Raw genomic sequence first — 17132 nt, forward strand, 5'->3', positions numbered from 1 at the left:
AGGGGGTGACAGCCCTGGTGCTGCATTCGGGGACATGATTTGTAGCCTTGGCAGACACGCCGTGTCCCTCTCTGTCTTGTCCTCTGTCTCTGTCTAATTTGGTAGCCACCCTGCCCGATCCACGTTCTCCTTCCTTCTCTTTGCCGTGATGTCATCCATCACTTCACTCTCCCTTCTTTACCGCCAGCTATCCACGGCTTTTCCCATCTGTCTACATGGAGTCACAGTCCTATGTTTCCCTGTGAGAGTGTTTGTGCATTTGTTTTCGTCGCCATCTGCACGGGGAGGCCAGCTGTGTGGGGTTGCAGCTAGGGTTGGATGCGTGGGAGGCTGGCAGCGGTGGGGCTGAGATCAACAGGGTGTCCGGGGGGGGGATGATGTGAGCTTGGGGACGAGGTAATGAACAGTGGGGCAGAAGGGGACGGCCTCTTGATGATTGAGCTGCGTTTCGACAGATCACAAAACAATGTGAGAAGCTAATCGTTCATGTCTGCGCCCATGCCTGGATGTGGCAGTTTAAGCCGTGGCATAGGGTGAAGACGATGACGGGTAGTGGTTGGCCGTCCGGCAGGGGTCGTGTGTGGAAGCGTCACAGATAAAGGTCACTTTTGCTGGAGACCAGGATTAGGAAAACAATGAAATTTATATGGCTGTAACTCTGAGCCCCATATTGGTCACTTACTACCAGAACCATGCGCAGCGCTACAGAACCTTTATATCGATTCAAACTGTAAGTCATTTTTTTTTTAGAAAATAAAAGCTTCTCCGCTGATCCTCCATTTAAAAAAAAAAATCCATTTTATTTGCTATTGTCTCATCCCACAGCAAGAGTGGAATGCCCACAGGCTAAACAACCATCATCAGCTTCATGCGGCGTTCCTCTTGCAATGAATAATGGCTCAGGGCAGCGGGCGGCAGGCGATGGAGCCTTCCACACACAAGCTCTCTCTACTGGATGCCTCCGTTCCAACAGTCCCTCCATTCCTGTAGTCACACCAGCAGCGTGAAAGAGGCGCAGCTCATCGGGCTTCTTCCCAGCAGCCATTCAACAATTCTCTCCCTCGAGGGAAGCAGCCCATCCTGGCGGTTTCGCGCGGTGTTGTTTGTTGAAGCCTTTTCCTTCCACCTCCTTCATCTACTCCTCCTTTCTCGTCTCATCTCTCGTTTTTTTTAGCGAGAATGCCTGCTGCTTTTTCCACTTCTCTAATCTAGACTCCCTCTTTCTCTCTCCTCTCTCCTCTCAGAGAAAGCCCACGGGGGCTTGTTCATATTCTCTCCTCTTATTGTGTTTCATCTTTTTCCTTATGACACAGAACTATCCCCCCAGAGTATCCAGCTTTCAGCCAGGGAGCTGTAGAAAACGCATGGTTAACCCCATTTTATTCTGTCTATTCAAAGGTTCCCCGACAAAGCTCCGGCGCTCGCAGCAGATAAGAAATCACTGCCGTAGAGTCGGAGAGACTGGTACGGTTTGCATTCAACGGAATTAAAGACAAGGTCATTTTCTGCAAAGAGAGTGTGGCTTTGGAAACGAGTAGCATTTCTAAGCAAGATGTTGCGCCATATTGTGCATCTTACAAAACAATGGAAGAGCTCACTTACGGAGGCATCTCTGTGAAACAGCTGTTGTGGAAGTGCTTCGTTACTGTACATTTGGCTGGCAAAAGTATATGGTCCTTAGATGGGTTACTTTGAGCTGTCTAATTTCCGTATAACCACTCAGGAGATCATTTTAGCGCACTGCTGCAGTAAGCCACTGTCAATCATACATACCATCGTCTATTATACGTTAACCAATTGAATTTAGGTGTGGTACACTGAAACCGAATATCTTACATCGTGTTGGTCCAAACGTATACTGTCTTCCAATTTACTGTTGAGTAAAAGACAAATTAGCCGCGAGCAGCTCTGCTTTGAATTGACTCCAAAGCAAAACGATGTCCCCGTGCCATGTACTTAATACAGCTGTCAAAGAAGGGAATATCAACCATAAGATATGACACATAAAAGTATAAATGGTCGGATGGGAGAAAACGAGGGAGAGAGAGGAATAAGGCTCCTTTTCCATTGCCATTTCTGCAATGACCTCATCCCTCTTTCACCCCACTCTTTTGCTCCATTTCAATTCTCTGTCTCTCTATCTCTCACTTGTATCAAGCGCGCACTCCCGCCGCATTTCTCAAGCACATGCACCCTCATCCTCGGTCACCCTAACCACCTCATTTCTCCAGCCCTCCCTCCTCTCCAACTCTCACTGTGCGTAATTCAATCATCCCAAGGAGATGGATATCCGTCCCCTAGGAGCGCTTACGCTCTCCATTTCCTAAAGCGCTTGATCAGATTAATTGATTGCCCCCCTCCCCTCATCTCTGCGCCCCCTCTGAAGCCGGCGTGGTGGCGGAGGGTGTGCGGAAATCTGGTTTGCATTGATATTTTTATAAAATGGCTTTTTTCCTCCTGCCCCCAGACAGGCCCTCCGTAAAAGGACAAAGGGGAATAGATAAAGTACATGAGCCCGGAGAAGGCGGGGTGATTGGCGACATGGAAGGATGGAAGCCCGCAGAAACAGACAGGCGGGATTTATAAAGAGGACAAAACAACAACCTGGAGCGTACAGGAGACACAGAGCTGAACAGGAGATCAAGGGACAAGATAAAGCGGACAGACGATCAATGAAATGAAATAAACAAAACTGTTTAGGGAGCAAGAATACATGTGAGGTGAGTGTGTCTGTGCATGCATCTGTGCGCGACGGCGTTTGGCTGCAAGCCTGCAGAGCACAGCAGAGGGTAGAGATGGGAGAGTCAAACCGAACCCCACCGGGAACACAGGAAGACCTCAACTCATCCATTATAACTGAGAGCCAAGCGGCTGCCATGTCTCCTGATTGCCGAGTCCCTGTGGAGCTCTCTCTCTCTCTCTCTCTCCCGCTTTCTCTCTCTCTCGCTCTCTCTCTCTCTCTCTCTCTCTCTCTCTCTTTTTGGCACTGGGGATCCCAGTAGATTACGGTGCTGTTCCAGGCCTTTGGCTTCCACGTCATGGCAGGGGCCAAATACAAGCACAAACCATACACGCACTCATGCACACAAGCACACAAATACACACAGACAGGGATAGGAACTCACTCGAGCCTCTCTTATCTACCTGCCGCACATGTTCCCCATACGTGTAAAGCTTTTACCTGAGCGCCCCATTACAGCTGAGGCTTTTACCTCTCGAGAGCCAAATTACCTTTCAGATACAACCTTCCCTTTTTCTACTTGCCCTTGACATTCAGTTCACTTGCATTTCCCCTGTACGTATAGACTCAAACTTCTACAGCCACATATACACAAACCTAGCAAGCGAGCACGCAGACACACACACACATAATCCCAAAGTTGTGTGTCCAACGGCTCCGAATTGCTTCATCGTTTACACCTTACACCTATCTTCTACCGCGTCTAATGTTTGACAGAACACAGCTCAGGCAGGATCACACTATCAACACAGGGTAGAGGATGTTCTTCTAAGTGGCAAATAATTCCATATTAACAATAACAGGTAAGGCTCTTTACTTTTGTTTTTTAAAGACAGGCACAGACGAGTCCATTCAATAGTGGAATATTCATGCAACAAGCCTCCGCTCTCTAGTCCCACCGAATAATTTAAAATTGATGTTTTCTTTTCCTGCAATTATTCATGTGCTTAAAAAAAAACAAAAAAACAGTTTTGCAGCATTTGTGATTTAATTAAAGAATCGGTTAGTATCTGCTGAAGAATTAACATCACAGTCTATAGTTAGAAAGTTCTCAGCAAGACTGCTGAATTTGCCACACTGCCTGCCCAGCGTGAGGAGTTTTATTTATTGAGTGGCTCTTAAGGCCGTGACACATCTGGGGCATTTTTTTTTTCGTGCAGTTAAATCGCACGGCAATATATTTTTCACACAAAACACACATTTTATGTGGCGAAAAAGTGCTGTTTTATTTGAACTTTTTTAGCGAGGAAAATAAAGAAAAACAAATTTCAGCTGTTGTTGGACCAGATAAAACTAACGCATGAGTGACTGTTGGCCTCACATTTCACAGGTAACGCGTAGAAGTTACAAAATTTCAAAAACACGCTTTGTTTCTGCTCAATGTGTACATAAGTGTTATAACATCGAAGTTTGTGGCTGCATATTTAATATCGCTCATCAAACAGTCAAGCTTTACAGAGGTGAAAATCAGATCCAAATCTCCAGTGGTAAGTATATTCAGGGTATGTTCAGTACTCCAAGCACTGTGAGTGCGGGTGTAATAATGAAAAGTGATGCCATCAAGCAAGTTGGCCAAAATAAACATCTGATTCTTAACATTAAAAGAAAACTCCAAGTGCAAAATATATGATAAGAAACAAAGATAAAATACTTCTGTCATGAAACTTAACTGGATGTTTATGACAAGCAATCACGACACAAACCAGAGCAAACGTGGGATAAATGATTGTTTCATTTCGGCCCTGCACATGTAGCAAAACCAGAGTAGCACCTTCCACGGCTACCCAAATGACATTTGGAAAACAAAATATTTCCCCAGCGAGTTACGACAAAACGGATTATCCACCAGAATATTAACTCGTGCAACTGCCTACAGCCCATTGCTGGGCTGCTGCAGTGGAAGAGGAGAAATGTTAATATCATTTGGCTGATAATTCATTGGGAGGCAGAAACACATGCTGCTCTCCCTGCTGCTTAGAGGGTGTATAACGATGTGAGTGGAAGGAGGAAACGAGCTGTGCACCTGTACGGAGGAGATGCTGATATTGATTGACTTGTTCAGCTACATATGAGGGCCTGTTTGTCTTTTTTCATGGTCAGTTTGAGAAGTGAGTTGCATGTACAAGCAGCATCTTTGCAGAGGGAAACCTGAACTCCTGACCTGAATACGCATGCTCATCAACAGACAGTCAAACTGACACACACACACACACACACACACACACACACACACACACACACACACACACACACACACACACACACACACACACACACACACACACACACGCACACACACACACACACACACACGCACACACACACACACGCATCCGCTCTGTGCACTTGAGTACACAGCCCACAAACTAAATCAACACAGAATTTATTTTTCTTTCCGAAAGACTCCCTCTTTCTGACTTCCCCCAGACTTTTTATTTGCTAGGGGGCTGAGCTCTCAGACTGGGATTGATCCTGAGCTGCCGTCTTGAACCTGTGCCCCGAGGGCAGCTCAGTGCAAACACACGCAGCAGCCCCTCTCCACTTACTCCGATCACAGTTACGCTTTCTGTTACACTGTATCCACATATAAGACTACACAACAGATGCATGCAGCAAATGCCGACCATTTTCTACCTGGCCTGCTTTCAACAAACAGAAGGCTGGCTAACACCAGTCATATAGGAAAAACACATGTCATCCATGAAGAGATACTGCTCTATAAAAAAAATTAAAAAAAACACTCCACAAACACTTGTTCACAGTCAAAGTGCAAACCCTAAGAGCCACAATTTGAGTGATAAACTCTTCTTTTGCAGAGGATTCCCTAAATGATGAGTCTGTTTATAAGTATTGGGGGGAATCAATAAGCATAACAGCAGTGCTGGATATGACAGCAACAATTTCATACACCACATCCCATTTTCTGAGTGCTTTTTCATCGGCAGAGCACAAAAGAAATCCATTATTTTTTGCAAACGCAAAGATTCATTTGAACATTTGACATAAATAATTCATACAAAGAGAGATGCTTTTACAGTGTTTTCACCTGAAGACAGACAGCTAACTAGCGAGAAAGCTCACTCACTCACCCACCCACCTTTCCTTCTCCCTTTGAAGTAGGGAAAAACGGAGGAAAGGGGCATAATTTGCTTGATTCATTTATCATTGCTTACTATGAATAAATGCCATTAAGAGTTGTTGCTGCATGCCGGTTGTGAAGTTTTAGAATAGCTTGCAGCAGAGTGGGAGCTGAAATAAAGGAACGCAGTGATTAGAAAAATGCATCCATCCCACACACGCTGTACCAGTCAGGAGCCTAATGGCTCTGTGGGGCGTTGAAGCACACACATTCAGTACACACACAAATACATATACAATTATTCTCTGTGTTTTGCTGCAACTGCCCTGAGTTCCTACAGAGTTTGTGATTGATAGGTTGTGTGACTGGCGCTGTGAGACTTGTGAGCCCTTCAAGTCAGCTAATCTACACTGCCTCCTACAGGATGACAGCCCACACTGGACCCGGGGATGTGAGAAAGTGTCATTATCACCTTAGCCGAGTCGATAATGATGACGATAAATGGTGTTTGCATAGCTCTTATCAACTCTTCATATTCAAACATCACATCCTCTTGACAGCAAGAATGATCCCAGAAGAACAGGAGACTGTACAAAAACTACTGTGTCTCAGAGTTGTGTGTGATTGTGAATGAAAATGACCTGGGTGATTCCTTTTTTTCATTGCCAGGTTGATGTTTTGTTTTTTTCTTTGCAAGATTATAATTAGGTCCCTTTAGCTTTGGCTTTTCTCCCGAAGATTATTCAGTGTTATTGCGAGTACCTACCTCATCCTCATTCTGACATTGTTCAGCATTCCCTGATGACACATCTAGCACCCATGCCTTTTTGTCAACAGACTGTGAAAACCACCAGCACCCCTACCTTCCATGAAAGGCTGCCTTTGTAGTCGTGTTTCAGAGCAATCGGGAGCTCTCCACGCTGATAGCACTTGCGAAAGGTGGTTGGTTTGGGGGAGCGCTCCTTAAAAGCCCCTGCAGATAGGGGAGCCACCACCTGTTCAGGCACAGAGGAGAAAATGGCAATTAAGAGAAAGAAGCAAAACAGACAAAATAAACAGAATGAGACAAGCACAGCAAGAGAGAGTGTTGTTTTATGAAATCCGAATTGACTGTGTTTTCTCGTACAAGAATAGAATCACTCCCACTGCCTTTTCTTTAAAGTAATTCGGGGAGACACATGTGCCTGCTCTCCTGCTCCTCTAAGGAAGGCAAAACACAGATAGTGTGCGGTAGTGTCTGTGCGTGTGTGTGTGTGTGTGTGTGTGTGTGTGTGTGTGTGTGTGTGTGTGTGTGTGTGTGTTGGCCCTGTAGCCAGAGGCACTGCCAGAGGCATTGTTAGGATCATCTTTTCTCTGCCTCCATATTGGATATGTGCTATTACTGTGCAACTGAAATCCAATGGAACTCCTATCACATCAGTCAAAGTGTCTGCTGCTATTGTTGTGGGAGCCATTGATGGTGGTAACCTTAGAATAGATGAAGGTAAATGCAACGCACTAGACATGACAACATTTTACGGGGGCCCTGAAAAAGGCCATTTACCCAAAGGTAGCTGCAAAGAAACACTCCACCAACGAAGTGACCCAAACTTTTCAAACAACATCCATCAGTGAGATTTTTCAAGCAGAAGCCACTCATATACTTGAAGAATTTGGATTTGCTTAATTTAAAATATTAGAGCTTTGCAACTGCACGTTGTAGAGGACCAATGACAGAACGCTACAGCCAGTCTTTTCCCTCTCTACGTCACGTGTGTGCATTCGCTGCCATCTGTGTCCACATGACTGGCAGATGTGTCGCTGTCATTAATCCTCAGATTACCACCCATTGAGAAACAGAATTTTGCCACAGCAGCTCACAAGCAGAGCAGAGTGGGACGCGGATCTGTTATCTTTGGCAGGACTGCCTAAGATTGATGTCCAACTTGAAAGATCTTAAAGGCTGTTACTACAACGTTACTGAATAGTAGTTTAGTTTTCTTATGTTGCATCATTCAATGCTGTTGCCTGTTTGCTACATAATTCAAAACAATCCAGACATAAAAAAAAGTTTACAATCACAAACGTCTCACAGTAAAAACCGTCACAAAGGAATGATGTAACGTGGATCAAAGTTTCAGCTACATGTGCGATGTGATGCCGCGGGTGCCAGAGAGAGAAGAAAAGAGGAGAAACTCTTATAAGGGACCTTGAGTGAGTGTCTCCGAGCACTCGCTGCACTTAAACGGCCCTAATGCACCGTGGGATTGCAGCGGAGTAATTTCAACTGAATCCTTTTGGAGCATTTGTTTACCATGGCAGGGAATACTGAATAATATTATGCTGAATTAATAGGCACAGGTTTGTATACCTGCAGGAGAAAAAGACTACCCAAACAAAATGTCTGTGACTAACAAGGCATGTAAAACACAAGAAAAGGCACTTTGCAGTATCGCCGACTGTCCTAGTCTAAAGAAAATCCATCACAACAAACATGTATGCCTATTATGATCTTTTAAGGCATGTCTTTTATTTTCAGTCTAATTTCAGTGGCAATGGCGTGTTTAATCACGTGCAGTCACAACAAAATGTTGTACCTGTTGCTTTGTGAACCCCAGTGCACTTCTGAAAGGAGAGATTGCTCCCAGTTTCCTTTTATTAGACTTAATCAATGAGTCTATAATTGCTTGAATTATTTTAACTTCATGAATAGTAACGTGTCAGCTCGCCTCATTAGAATCCTGTTTCTGTCTTGTCACATCAAGTAGAAGTTAATGCAAGATTGTAATTGTTGTGTCATTTAGTCTTTGAAATACATATCACTATCATCTGTTCGTTTTCCCTATTTTTTCAGTGTGTCTCATTCCCTTCAGTGCAGGAATTGTTTTGCAGCCGTAGCTGTGGAAATAGCAAGCTGTAAAGCTTGCAAGATCAGTGCTGCTTCAGCCTGTAGGAGTGACAAAGCCCTCATATCCAGGTAGCTACAGCGGTGGGTGAGCCACGCTGCACAGGGAGGGCTAAAAATAGCTCATACTGGGGCAGCGAGGAGAGAATGAACCCAGACTGCATTGACTGGCTGAGCAGCTTTTATGGTCAGGAATGATGACGCTGCAGTCAAGTCAGTCGCCTGCGTTCATAGATGAAGTGTTGCGAGCTGCACAGCCATCTCCCTGTTTTCTCGCCAATTATCATCTCTGGCAGGCGATACACACTTCAACATTCATCTACACACATGCACAATGACATATTCTGCCGTGGCTCTGCACACAGTACAAAAGACAAACACAGAAGCCCCTTTCCTTCTGTTGCTGATATAAGCTGCCATTCCGAGCAGCGGAAGAGCATTGTTGGGACATTATCACCTACTGGGTTCCTGCTGCCATTTCAATGGTCCTGTTCTGCCATTCACGGCATTCAGATCTAAAGCACCTGAGAGACTGCTGAGAAAAAAAAACACTTTGAGAAAACAGTGAGGGAAAAAAACCCACTTTGCCTTAGAACAGCTTAACAAAACCTGTTTAGTCTGTTTTGTGGCATTCAGAGAAGCTATATGAAGCATGGATTTGTGATAACTCAATTTAAACTAGCGCCAAAACCTGCTGCTGACTCTGGTCTGCTGTTATGCCAATACATGTGTCTTTAATGATAGTAACTATGTCAGATTAAGCAATCAAAGTGCTGTAAATTCTTGCTGGCAACAATACAGGTATGACACAGACCAATCATCGTACACGGTTGTGCATGAGTTCCTGTTTCGTCGGGGAGGAGGGTCAAGAGGTTGTCAATCAATTACCATACAGGTACTATGTGTGATGCACTGTGTCATCCTATTGGTCGACGTCATGTAACCCGTCGTTTGATGTCAAACTAGGCAGGTAAAAATTAAAAAAAAGGTTCCGACGTGCTCGACTTTTTGTCAGGGTGTCACACTACAAGGTCCATTCGTCATTCACGACATTCATATTCAGGCCCGGGAAAATTTGTATTCGGGAAATTTGTTGGCAATTGTGTCAAAATCAGGCTGAATTCTGGTAGCTGGATCCTGACATTAGCTAACACATCCCCTCATTTTTAGGTCTACTTGTCTCCCAAACACATTCTATCCTTTTATGCTTCACCTGTCTTCCCCACTCTGTCTGCATTTGTTGATATGAGTGGCCAAAAAGATGATTTTGTTGTTATATTAAATGGTAGGAACAGCTCTACGCAGCGTTACGCAGTATCTCTCTGAGTAATCCAAAAGTCACCCCTGTCCTAAAACACTGGCATAAACACAAAACGGAAGCAGCCTATAACACAGACCTACACAAGCAGATAACATCCTGCACCTCGGTGGAGGCCGTAAAGGGAGTCGGTGAGACGACAGACAAAGAACAGAAAGAGAGAGGTGGTGTAAGGCAATAAGTGTGCTTTGTGTGCCCCTGGTGCACATATCAGGGAGTCATAACAAGGCAGTACTGGTCAGATGAGCTCCAGGCTGTCATTTCTCTCCTTCGTCCTGACTCTGCCTCCAGATTTGTTTCCTCCCTAATGCTGTTGTCCGCTCCAACTAGATCCACTGTAAACCTGGTTGCTGCAAGACCCACAGAGTCACAAAATGTGCACTCATTGCACACTCGTGCGCTCGCTCACACACCACACATGCTGAGCTCCCCGTGGGCAAGCCCCTGCAGAGGTGATTGAACACCGGCAGGGCCTTGTGCTGCTGTCATTTATAAAGGTGTCACCGTGAGAAAAAGAGATGCTCCCTCTAACCTTATTAGTATGGCACTTCCATGGCTCTCCTGCCTGGTGTTGACACACAGACTGGGGTGGGGTAGTCGAGAGGCGGAGATGCAAAGAGAGGCCGAGCTAAAATAAAGGTGGAGCGGGAGATAGCCAGAGAAACCGACACATGAAGGAGCTGGAAAAGAATTAAAATGATGGAGAACTGAGAGGAATTCAAGAGATGGAAATGGAGGCGGGCGATGGAAGAATAGTGGATATGATAGGAGGAGGGAGACGGGGAGACAATAGGTGTGGCTCATCAATTCTGAGGGTGAGTGGGCTGCTGCACCGTGTAGGTGATCCATCACTGTCCCTGGGCCTTCAGCTTCAGCACTCCCTCATCTCTCCATCTCTTTGCCTTTATACCACCGCCCTAAAACACCTTTGAATACCCCTGATAGATGTCTGGCGAAGGTCTGTCAATTCATTGCCAACCCCGCATCGCCGTCACCGCCGTGCTTCTTGAAATGAGGCCCCTCGTTAATCTCCCTTTTCATTTTCTATCCCTGTCCTATCGTCTGTCAGGGCAGGAATGCATTTTGTTGCCTTGCATTTGTTGGGGGACAAGGGTGCCACTGCACATGGGTGCATTGCATCACCTGTTTACTGAGGCAGCAAAGGAGCCAGGCGCCCGCTTGCTCGCCCTCCCCCCTCCCCTCTCTCTCTCTCTCTCTCGCTGCATTTCACTACTGTTCTTGGTTGAGAAGTTATTGAAATCTAGCGCCATACAGAAGGCTGCCTTTCCTGAGTGGGGGTGGGGGGGGTGGGGGTGGGGGTTGAGTCACAGTGGATGGAATAGAAAGGCCGAGGCTCCCCTGATAAGGTCAGCTCGCACATCGCTGCTGCAGGCAACGAAATTAGCTCTCTTTATTTACAGGGCATTTTCTGCTGCCGTCTCCCAGCCAGCTTCCTGCCCGCCGGTCACAGGGGATACAAAGCTGGGCTTTAGATGTATGTTTTGTTCTGAAAATGCATTTCAATGAACAAGAAACAGACAAAATAATGGAGCCATTTAGGCTGCTAGGGAATCACTGCTGTACGGTCATGTCCGAACAATCATTCAACAGGATATTTTTGCTTACTCATTCCCTCTGCAGGGCAAAACACAGACTGGTGGGAGGCTGATTTCTTTCACAAGAGTAAATCGGCAATATTTGTGAAGCACTCCATTAATTTCTCATGACCAAACAGCGAGAAGTGTCTGCGAGTGAGTTTCATGAGGTGCAGAAATTAGCCGTGCTGCGAGAGACAAGGTTGGATGAGAAAAATGAGTAAAGAGCTCTCGCTGGACAGGAAAACTACAAGCTGATGAAAGGTAGCAGAGTCTTTTGTTCAGAGCTCACAGGACCATAGAGGTGTGCTTTACAATTGTCACCGTGTCACAGGCTTCTGCATCAACTGTATCGCTCGCACAGGCACAAGGGCAGGGATGTTTGTAATGAAAAATGACGACACCGCGAGGCAAAGAAGACACTACATACTTGGTGTCACTACAAAGACACACGGATGAAACAGGTGACAGCCAGCTACGATTGAGCTGTGCGCAAGAGGGATAACTTTAAAGAGGAACTTCAAAAAGCCGCGTCAAGCATTGAAGAGCACCCCACTGTTTTCTGTCTCCTCTAGTTTAACCCCATCACTTAAAAGAACAGCATAGACACAGGGAGACGTTAACGGGATGTGAAAGAAAGAGTTTGAGGTAGGAGTGTGAAGGGGAGGAGTATAAATGAAAGGGGAGCTGTGTGAGCCAGGGGAGAGAAAAAAAAAAAGAAGAGAGAGAGAGAGAGAGAGAGAGAGAGAGAGCAAGACAGACGGAGGGAGAGGGAGGCGGCGAGAATGCCCTGAGCATTTTCCATCTTCTCTGTGTGGCCCACTTATCAGCCAGGCAGCAGGGCAGCCTTGTGCTTACAGAGCCCTATTGGCTGATTCATATCACCAAACCACAGTTGAGATGGCGGCACACAGTGAATCAGCCTGCACGGCAGAGGCAGAAAATATTAGCTCTTACTACTTGTTAAGTGAATAGGAAGCCACATGCACCGAGCCCAGGAGGCTAAAGTTAACAAAGAGAAATGAACGTTGCTTCACTCGTAAGTCAAAACTAAAAACCCAAGATGCACTTTCAATGTGACTGAAACGAACCATCCGAACGCACGCACGTACGCAGAACATCACGCGCGCGAAGGTTGCGTGAAACCCATGTCTTCTGTCATGCATCCGTGCTCCTTTTGAGCAAAACGATCTAATCTAATAATCACTGCACATGAAGTATTCAACTAACTACCCACGCACACACAGATACCCACACACAAAGAGACTCACTCATGCTGTCAACTCGGGCTCAACAAATGCCATCAAACTTCAAAAACCCTCACCGTCAACAAAGCCGAAGAGAGGCACATCATCACCTATCATCTTTGAGATGAGGTGGATGGACAGTCTGCTCTGTGCTTTGCGCTCAAATGACTGTAGTTGTGGTAAAGTTCCACACAGAACTTCTGCATGTTTCTTCTTTTTCTGCCGTAGCATCTAATCTCACAGCAACACACGTTTGTTACTTGGACCCTGGTTGTAACACATTTTTCTTCACCTTTAGATGCTTAAAAAGGTTGGCAAACAGCTTTTAGGCGCGTTACTGCCACTTTCCTGTGGCACCAAGTAGTTACTACCAGGCGACAGTAAAAAAATAACAGAAGATCTATTTTTCAAAACGAGATGATAGTCACAAAAATGATTTGATTATTTTATGATTAGATGACTATTCAAAAATGTTAACATCATAACCCATCTCTAATAATAGGCAATAAAAGTCCTTTTTTGGCACCATTTTGAAGTTTTACAATTTGATTCCCCACCTTGTTAGGTTAGGTTAGGTTAGGTAGTTACTTTATTAATCCCCAAGGGGAAATTTTTTTAGTTTGTTTAGTTGTTTCCCACAATGCAATGCAGTAAACAGCCAAAAGATAAACTATTATTGCAGCAGCAGGTCAATTTAAGAAATTTGTAGAGATCATTTACGAATGCAGGCATATGAGCGTGTATACGTCTGTGTTAGACATCTACTATACAAGCACACTGTCTAGTCCTGGCTGTTAATGAGAATGGAGCACTGATCCAAAGCTGTGTGTTTACAGCTGCAATCACCTGAAGGTAATAAAACCACTGCGCGATGCCATGAAATTAATGAGACACACAAAGGAAACTTACATCCCTGATCTGCTGCAACTGCCACTTCTGCGGCCGCGCTTTCAACGCCTCCCATTTTTATTCACCAAATAACTAGCTTCTCATCAATAAACATCCTCATAACTACATTTAATTGATGACTGGCTAAACAGCAGCTCATAGGATAGAAATATTTCTGAAGTCAGCAACAACACTTTTTGTTATAGGTTATGGAGTGCCAGCCAGAGTTCAGAATAGCTGCATGACTCATCCAAACCTAAGTTTGTTCTGCAGGTAGTAAGGAGACAGCCAACTAAGCAGATAAGGAGGCAGTCGTAAAAAAAATAAACAGGCAGACGGGGAGATGCGGAGATGGGCAAGACGGCTAGAACCAGGCGAGGAGGTGAGTAGATAGTCAGGGACACAGGTGAGCAAACGCTTTAGTGAGGAAGCAGCATGGGAGCTTTGGGACATTTGATTTGGCAGCAAGAGCCCCCGAGCCCGAGACGGACAGACCCAGAGCAGCGGGAGGCCATTGATTTCGCCGCGGGCAGACAGCCAGCCATGAAGACGAGAGAGGAGGTAGCAGGTCAGTCTGCAGCCTCACCACACCCCATCCCACCCCACCACACCCCACCCCACAGCACAGCACAGCACAGCACAGCACAGCACCCCACACCACACCCCACCCCACACCCCACCACACCCCACACCACACCACACCCCACCCCACCCCACACCACACCCCACACCACACCCCACACCACCCCACCCCACACACCACACCACACCACACACCACACCGCGGCCACATACACACCACACACCACACCACACCACACACCACACCACACCGCGGCCACATACACACCACGTTCCCCAGTGTCACAGGTATAGCCCGGCGCTGACAGATCCCGGAGGAGTGGAGGGAGGCATGGGGAGATAAGCAGCCTGCACATGGCAAGAGATACAGGTTCTGCTTCTGATACGAGAATATTGTTTAACAGTGAAGAACATTATCTAGGTGATTAGTATGTATTGCAAAATGAACCCCAGGCCCTTGGTCTTATCACACGCCCACTGTGACTTTCTATTCCTGGAAATCAGTCTTGTCCGTTAAAAAATGATGCTGGAGGTTTGCTTACAGAGACGCCACGCAGAGACCAAAAGCCTGGCGTGGTCTGAAATGTGACCTTTACATAAATTAAACGGAGGGGGAAGCACACTGAAGGCTACATCACAGCTAGTAGATACCCCAGACACAGAGCATGCCTAAATCAGCTGCACACATCTAGCCCAAAAAAAAAGCACATATCTACCCCCACTCTACTTCCTTTACTTACATGAATAAAACAAAACTTGCTTCTTCATCTAAGATTTGTTTAGAGTCCCAGCAGAGGAAACAGCGAGTGGTATTTATGGAACAGAGGTCTATTGTGACCTCTTGCAAGGATAATAGTCTGAATGATAGTCCAACCCTTTGAGAGACAAAGAAAAAAAAAAATTTGCTCCGTGGATGCCTTAAAAACAGGCATCTTCTCCGACGCGTCACTCTCACACTGCACTTGCTGCAGCAGACAGCGAGGCGACACTTAGCTGAGCTACAGGAGGTGCATAACACATGCAAACCTGTAACAAACAGCACAAACAAACAAATATAAAGATGATAAAGCGAAGTAATAACCAAAAAGCACGTTGTACCAGCAACCCCCTGGCTTTTGAGCTGACTGTACAAAAGTCACTTCAGTATTAATCTCCTACCGTACGATCCATTTATCTATCCCTCCATCTATTCAATCACTCCTCCCACTTCTCCACCTCTTGCCCCGCATTGCAGGTTGCTGATGCTCTGACAGTGAAACAGGTGTCTTGGCTATTAGCATGAGTATTTCTGCGCCACCTCCGCTATCCCACACCTCTGATGACAGGCATAAATCAAGGTGGTGTGAATGAGAAATTGCAAATCAAGGGTTTGCTACAATAGCAGCCAGTGTGCCTTCAGTCTCATTGTCAGAGACAAGTGATGTGTCTTATAGTCAGTACAAACGATCTAAAAGACTGACCACATCAAAGCAATTCTTAAAAAAAGATTATATTACTGTTGATTATTTAGGCAAGAGTTTAAAATGATCTCCCAAGTTCAGTCTGAACTGCAAAATGCCTTTTATCTTTAGTCATAAAAAAAACATCAAAAACTCTGACTAAAAAAGAAGTGTGCTTGTCATCCTGCCCCTGCTGAATCATATTCGCTCACCAATATCGTCCCTGTCTGCTCACTCTTACTCTCATAAAAAGGCTGCTTTCTATGAGTCTCCTTGGCTTGAATTTTTATGTCTTCTCAGAGGAATATTGTCAAGGTAATATGATGATGACCCTTAAGACTCCTCATTAAATCACTCAGTATCAGAGCATCAACTAAATGTCTGAAGCGTTGACATAAAAATACAGCCAAGACAGTGCGGATGACCTCAAAAAAGTGCCGGGGAGTTGCTTTTATCCGTTTCAGCCAAAGGTCTTTGTGACAATCTCTCACATTAGCACATCAGCATCCAAGTCACAACCTCATTCAGACAGCCAGACAGACAGTCCAAACAAAGTCAGTTAGATTCAACAACACTAAAGAGATGGGTGTCAGAGTGGCAGATGGAAAGTTGAGCATCTGTCACCATTTGGCTGAAATCAAAGGGAGATGAGCTCCTTCAAAGGACAGGCAAAGCCGTGTCTGAGGCCAGACATGCTCTGGTGTGCTCCGCAGATAAGGGCCAAGAGGTTATATTGCTTTTTCTTCTGTCTTTCCTTTTGTTCTCCTCTGTCTTAGGGGAGCAGAGTGGAGAGAAGAAGATCAAAATACAGAGACAAAAGTCGAAGGGAGAGAAAGGAAGAGAGAGACGGAGCGGGAGACGGAGAGAGAGACAAAATGAGTCATGAACAGGTTGCCTGTCATCCTCTGCTACAGCGCGCCGTGTTGATCAAACAGTCGTTAGTCGAATTTCCTTGGTGTTTCCGGACGACGAGCGTAATGAGCAGAGGTGGCTGGAGCAGAGGGGTGCCGGGCCGTGATGTGGATCGTTTCTGACAGCATCGGAGTACTTTTGCCTTCCAGCCCTTCCCATTTCCCTGCCTTCTCCAGCTTGCCGCAGCAGAGCTGTTGCCTCCAGCGTGCCTTCAACTGGGAGCACTTTGACTCAGCTGGATGCGAGGCATGAGCTAAACAGCACAGTAATCCTCAATGGAATTTTGAAGGGAACATACACACTACTTCTAATCTCATAGGGTTTGCAGGTTCACTTTCTTGGCACTGGGTGAATAACACCGCAGCCCTGGAGCACCATCCATGAAGCTGGCTGCTCTGAGTTTTAAACTGCTTTCAGCGTACTACAGCGTCTCACAGATGCTATTTTG

At 45.7% G+C, this 17132-nt stretch overlaps 1 protein-coding gene across 5 annotated transcripts in view; it reads right to left on the reverse strand.

Moving 5' to 3' along the window:
* pacrg (PARK2 co-regulated) overlaps positions 1-17132 on the reverse strand; it is a 194998-nt gene that overhangs the window by 103913 nt on the left and 73953 nt on the right. For all 5 annotated transcript variants that reach the window (XM_069152443.1, XM_069152442.1, XM_069152441.1 and 2 more), the window contains one exon: positions 6683-6814. In XM_069152443.1, the coding sequence (XP_069008544.1) occupies positions 6683-6814 (132 nt within the window). The remainder of the gene's footprint in view (positions 1-6682; positions 6815-17132) is intronic.

The sequence above is a fragment of the Embiotoca jacksoni genome, unplaced genomic scaffold, assembly GCF_022577435.1.
Source record: "Embiotoca jacksoni isolate LCO1_2020_lvr unplaced genomic scaffold, fEmbJac1.0.p SCAF_18, whole genome shotgun sequence".
NCBI lineage: Eukaryota > Metazoa > Chordata > Actinopteri > Embiotocidae > Embiotoca > Embiotoca jacksoni.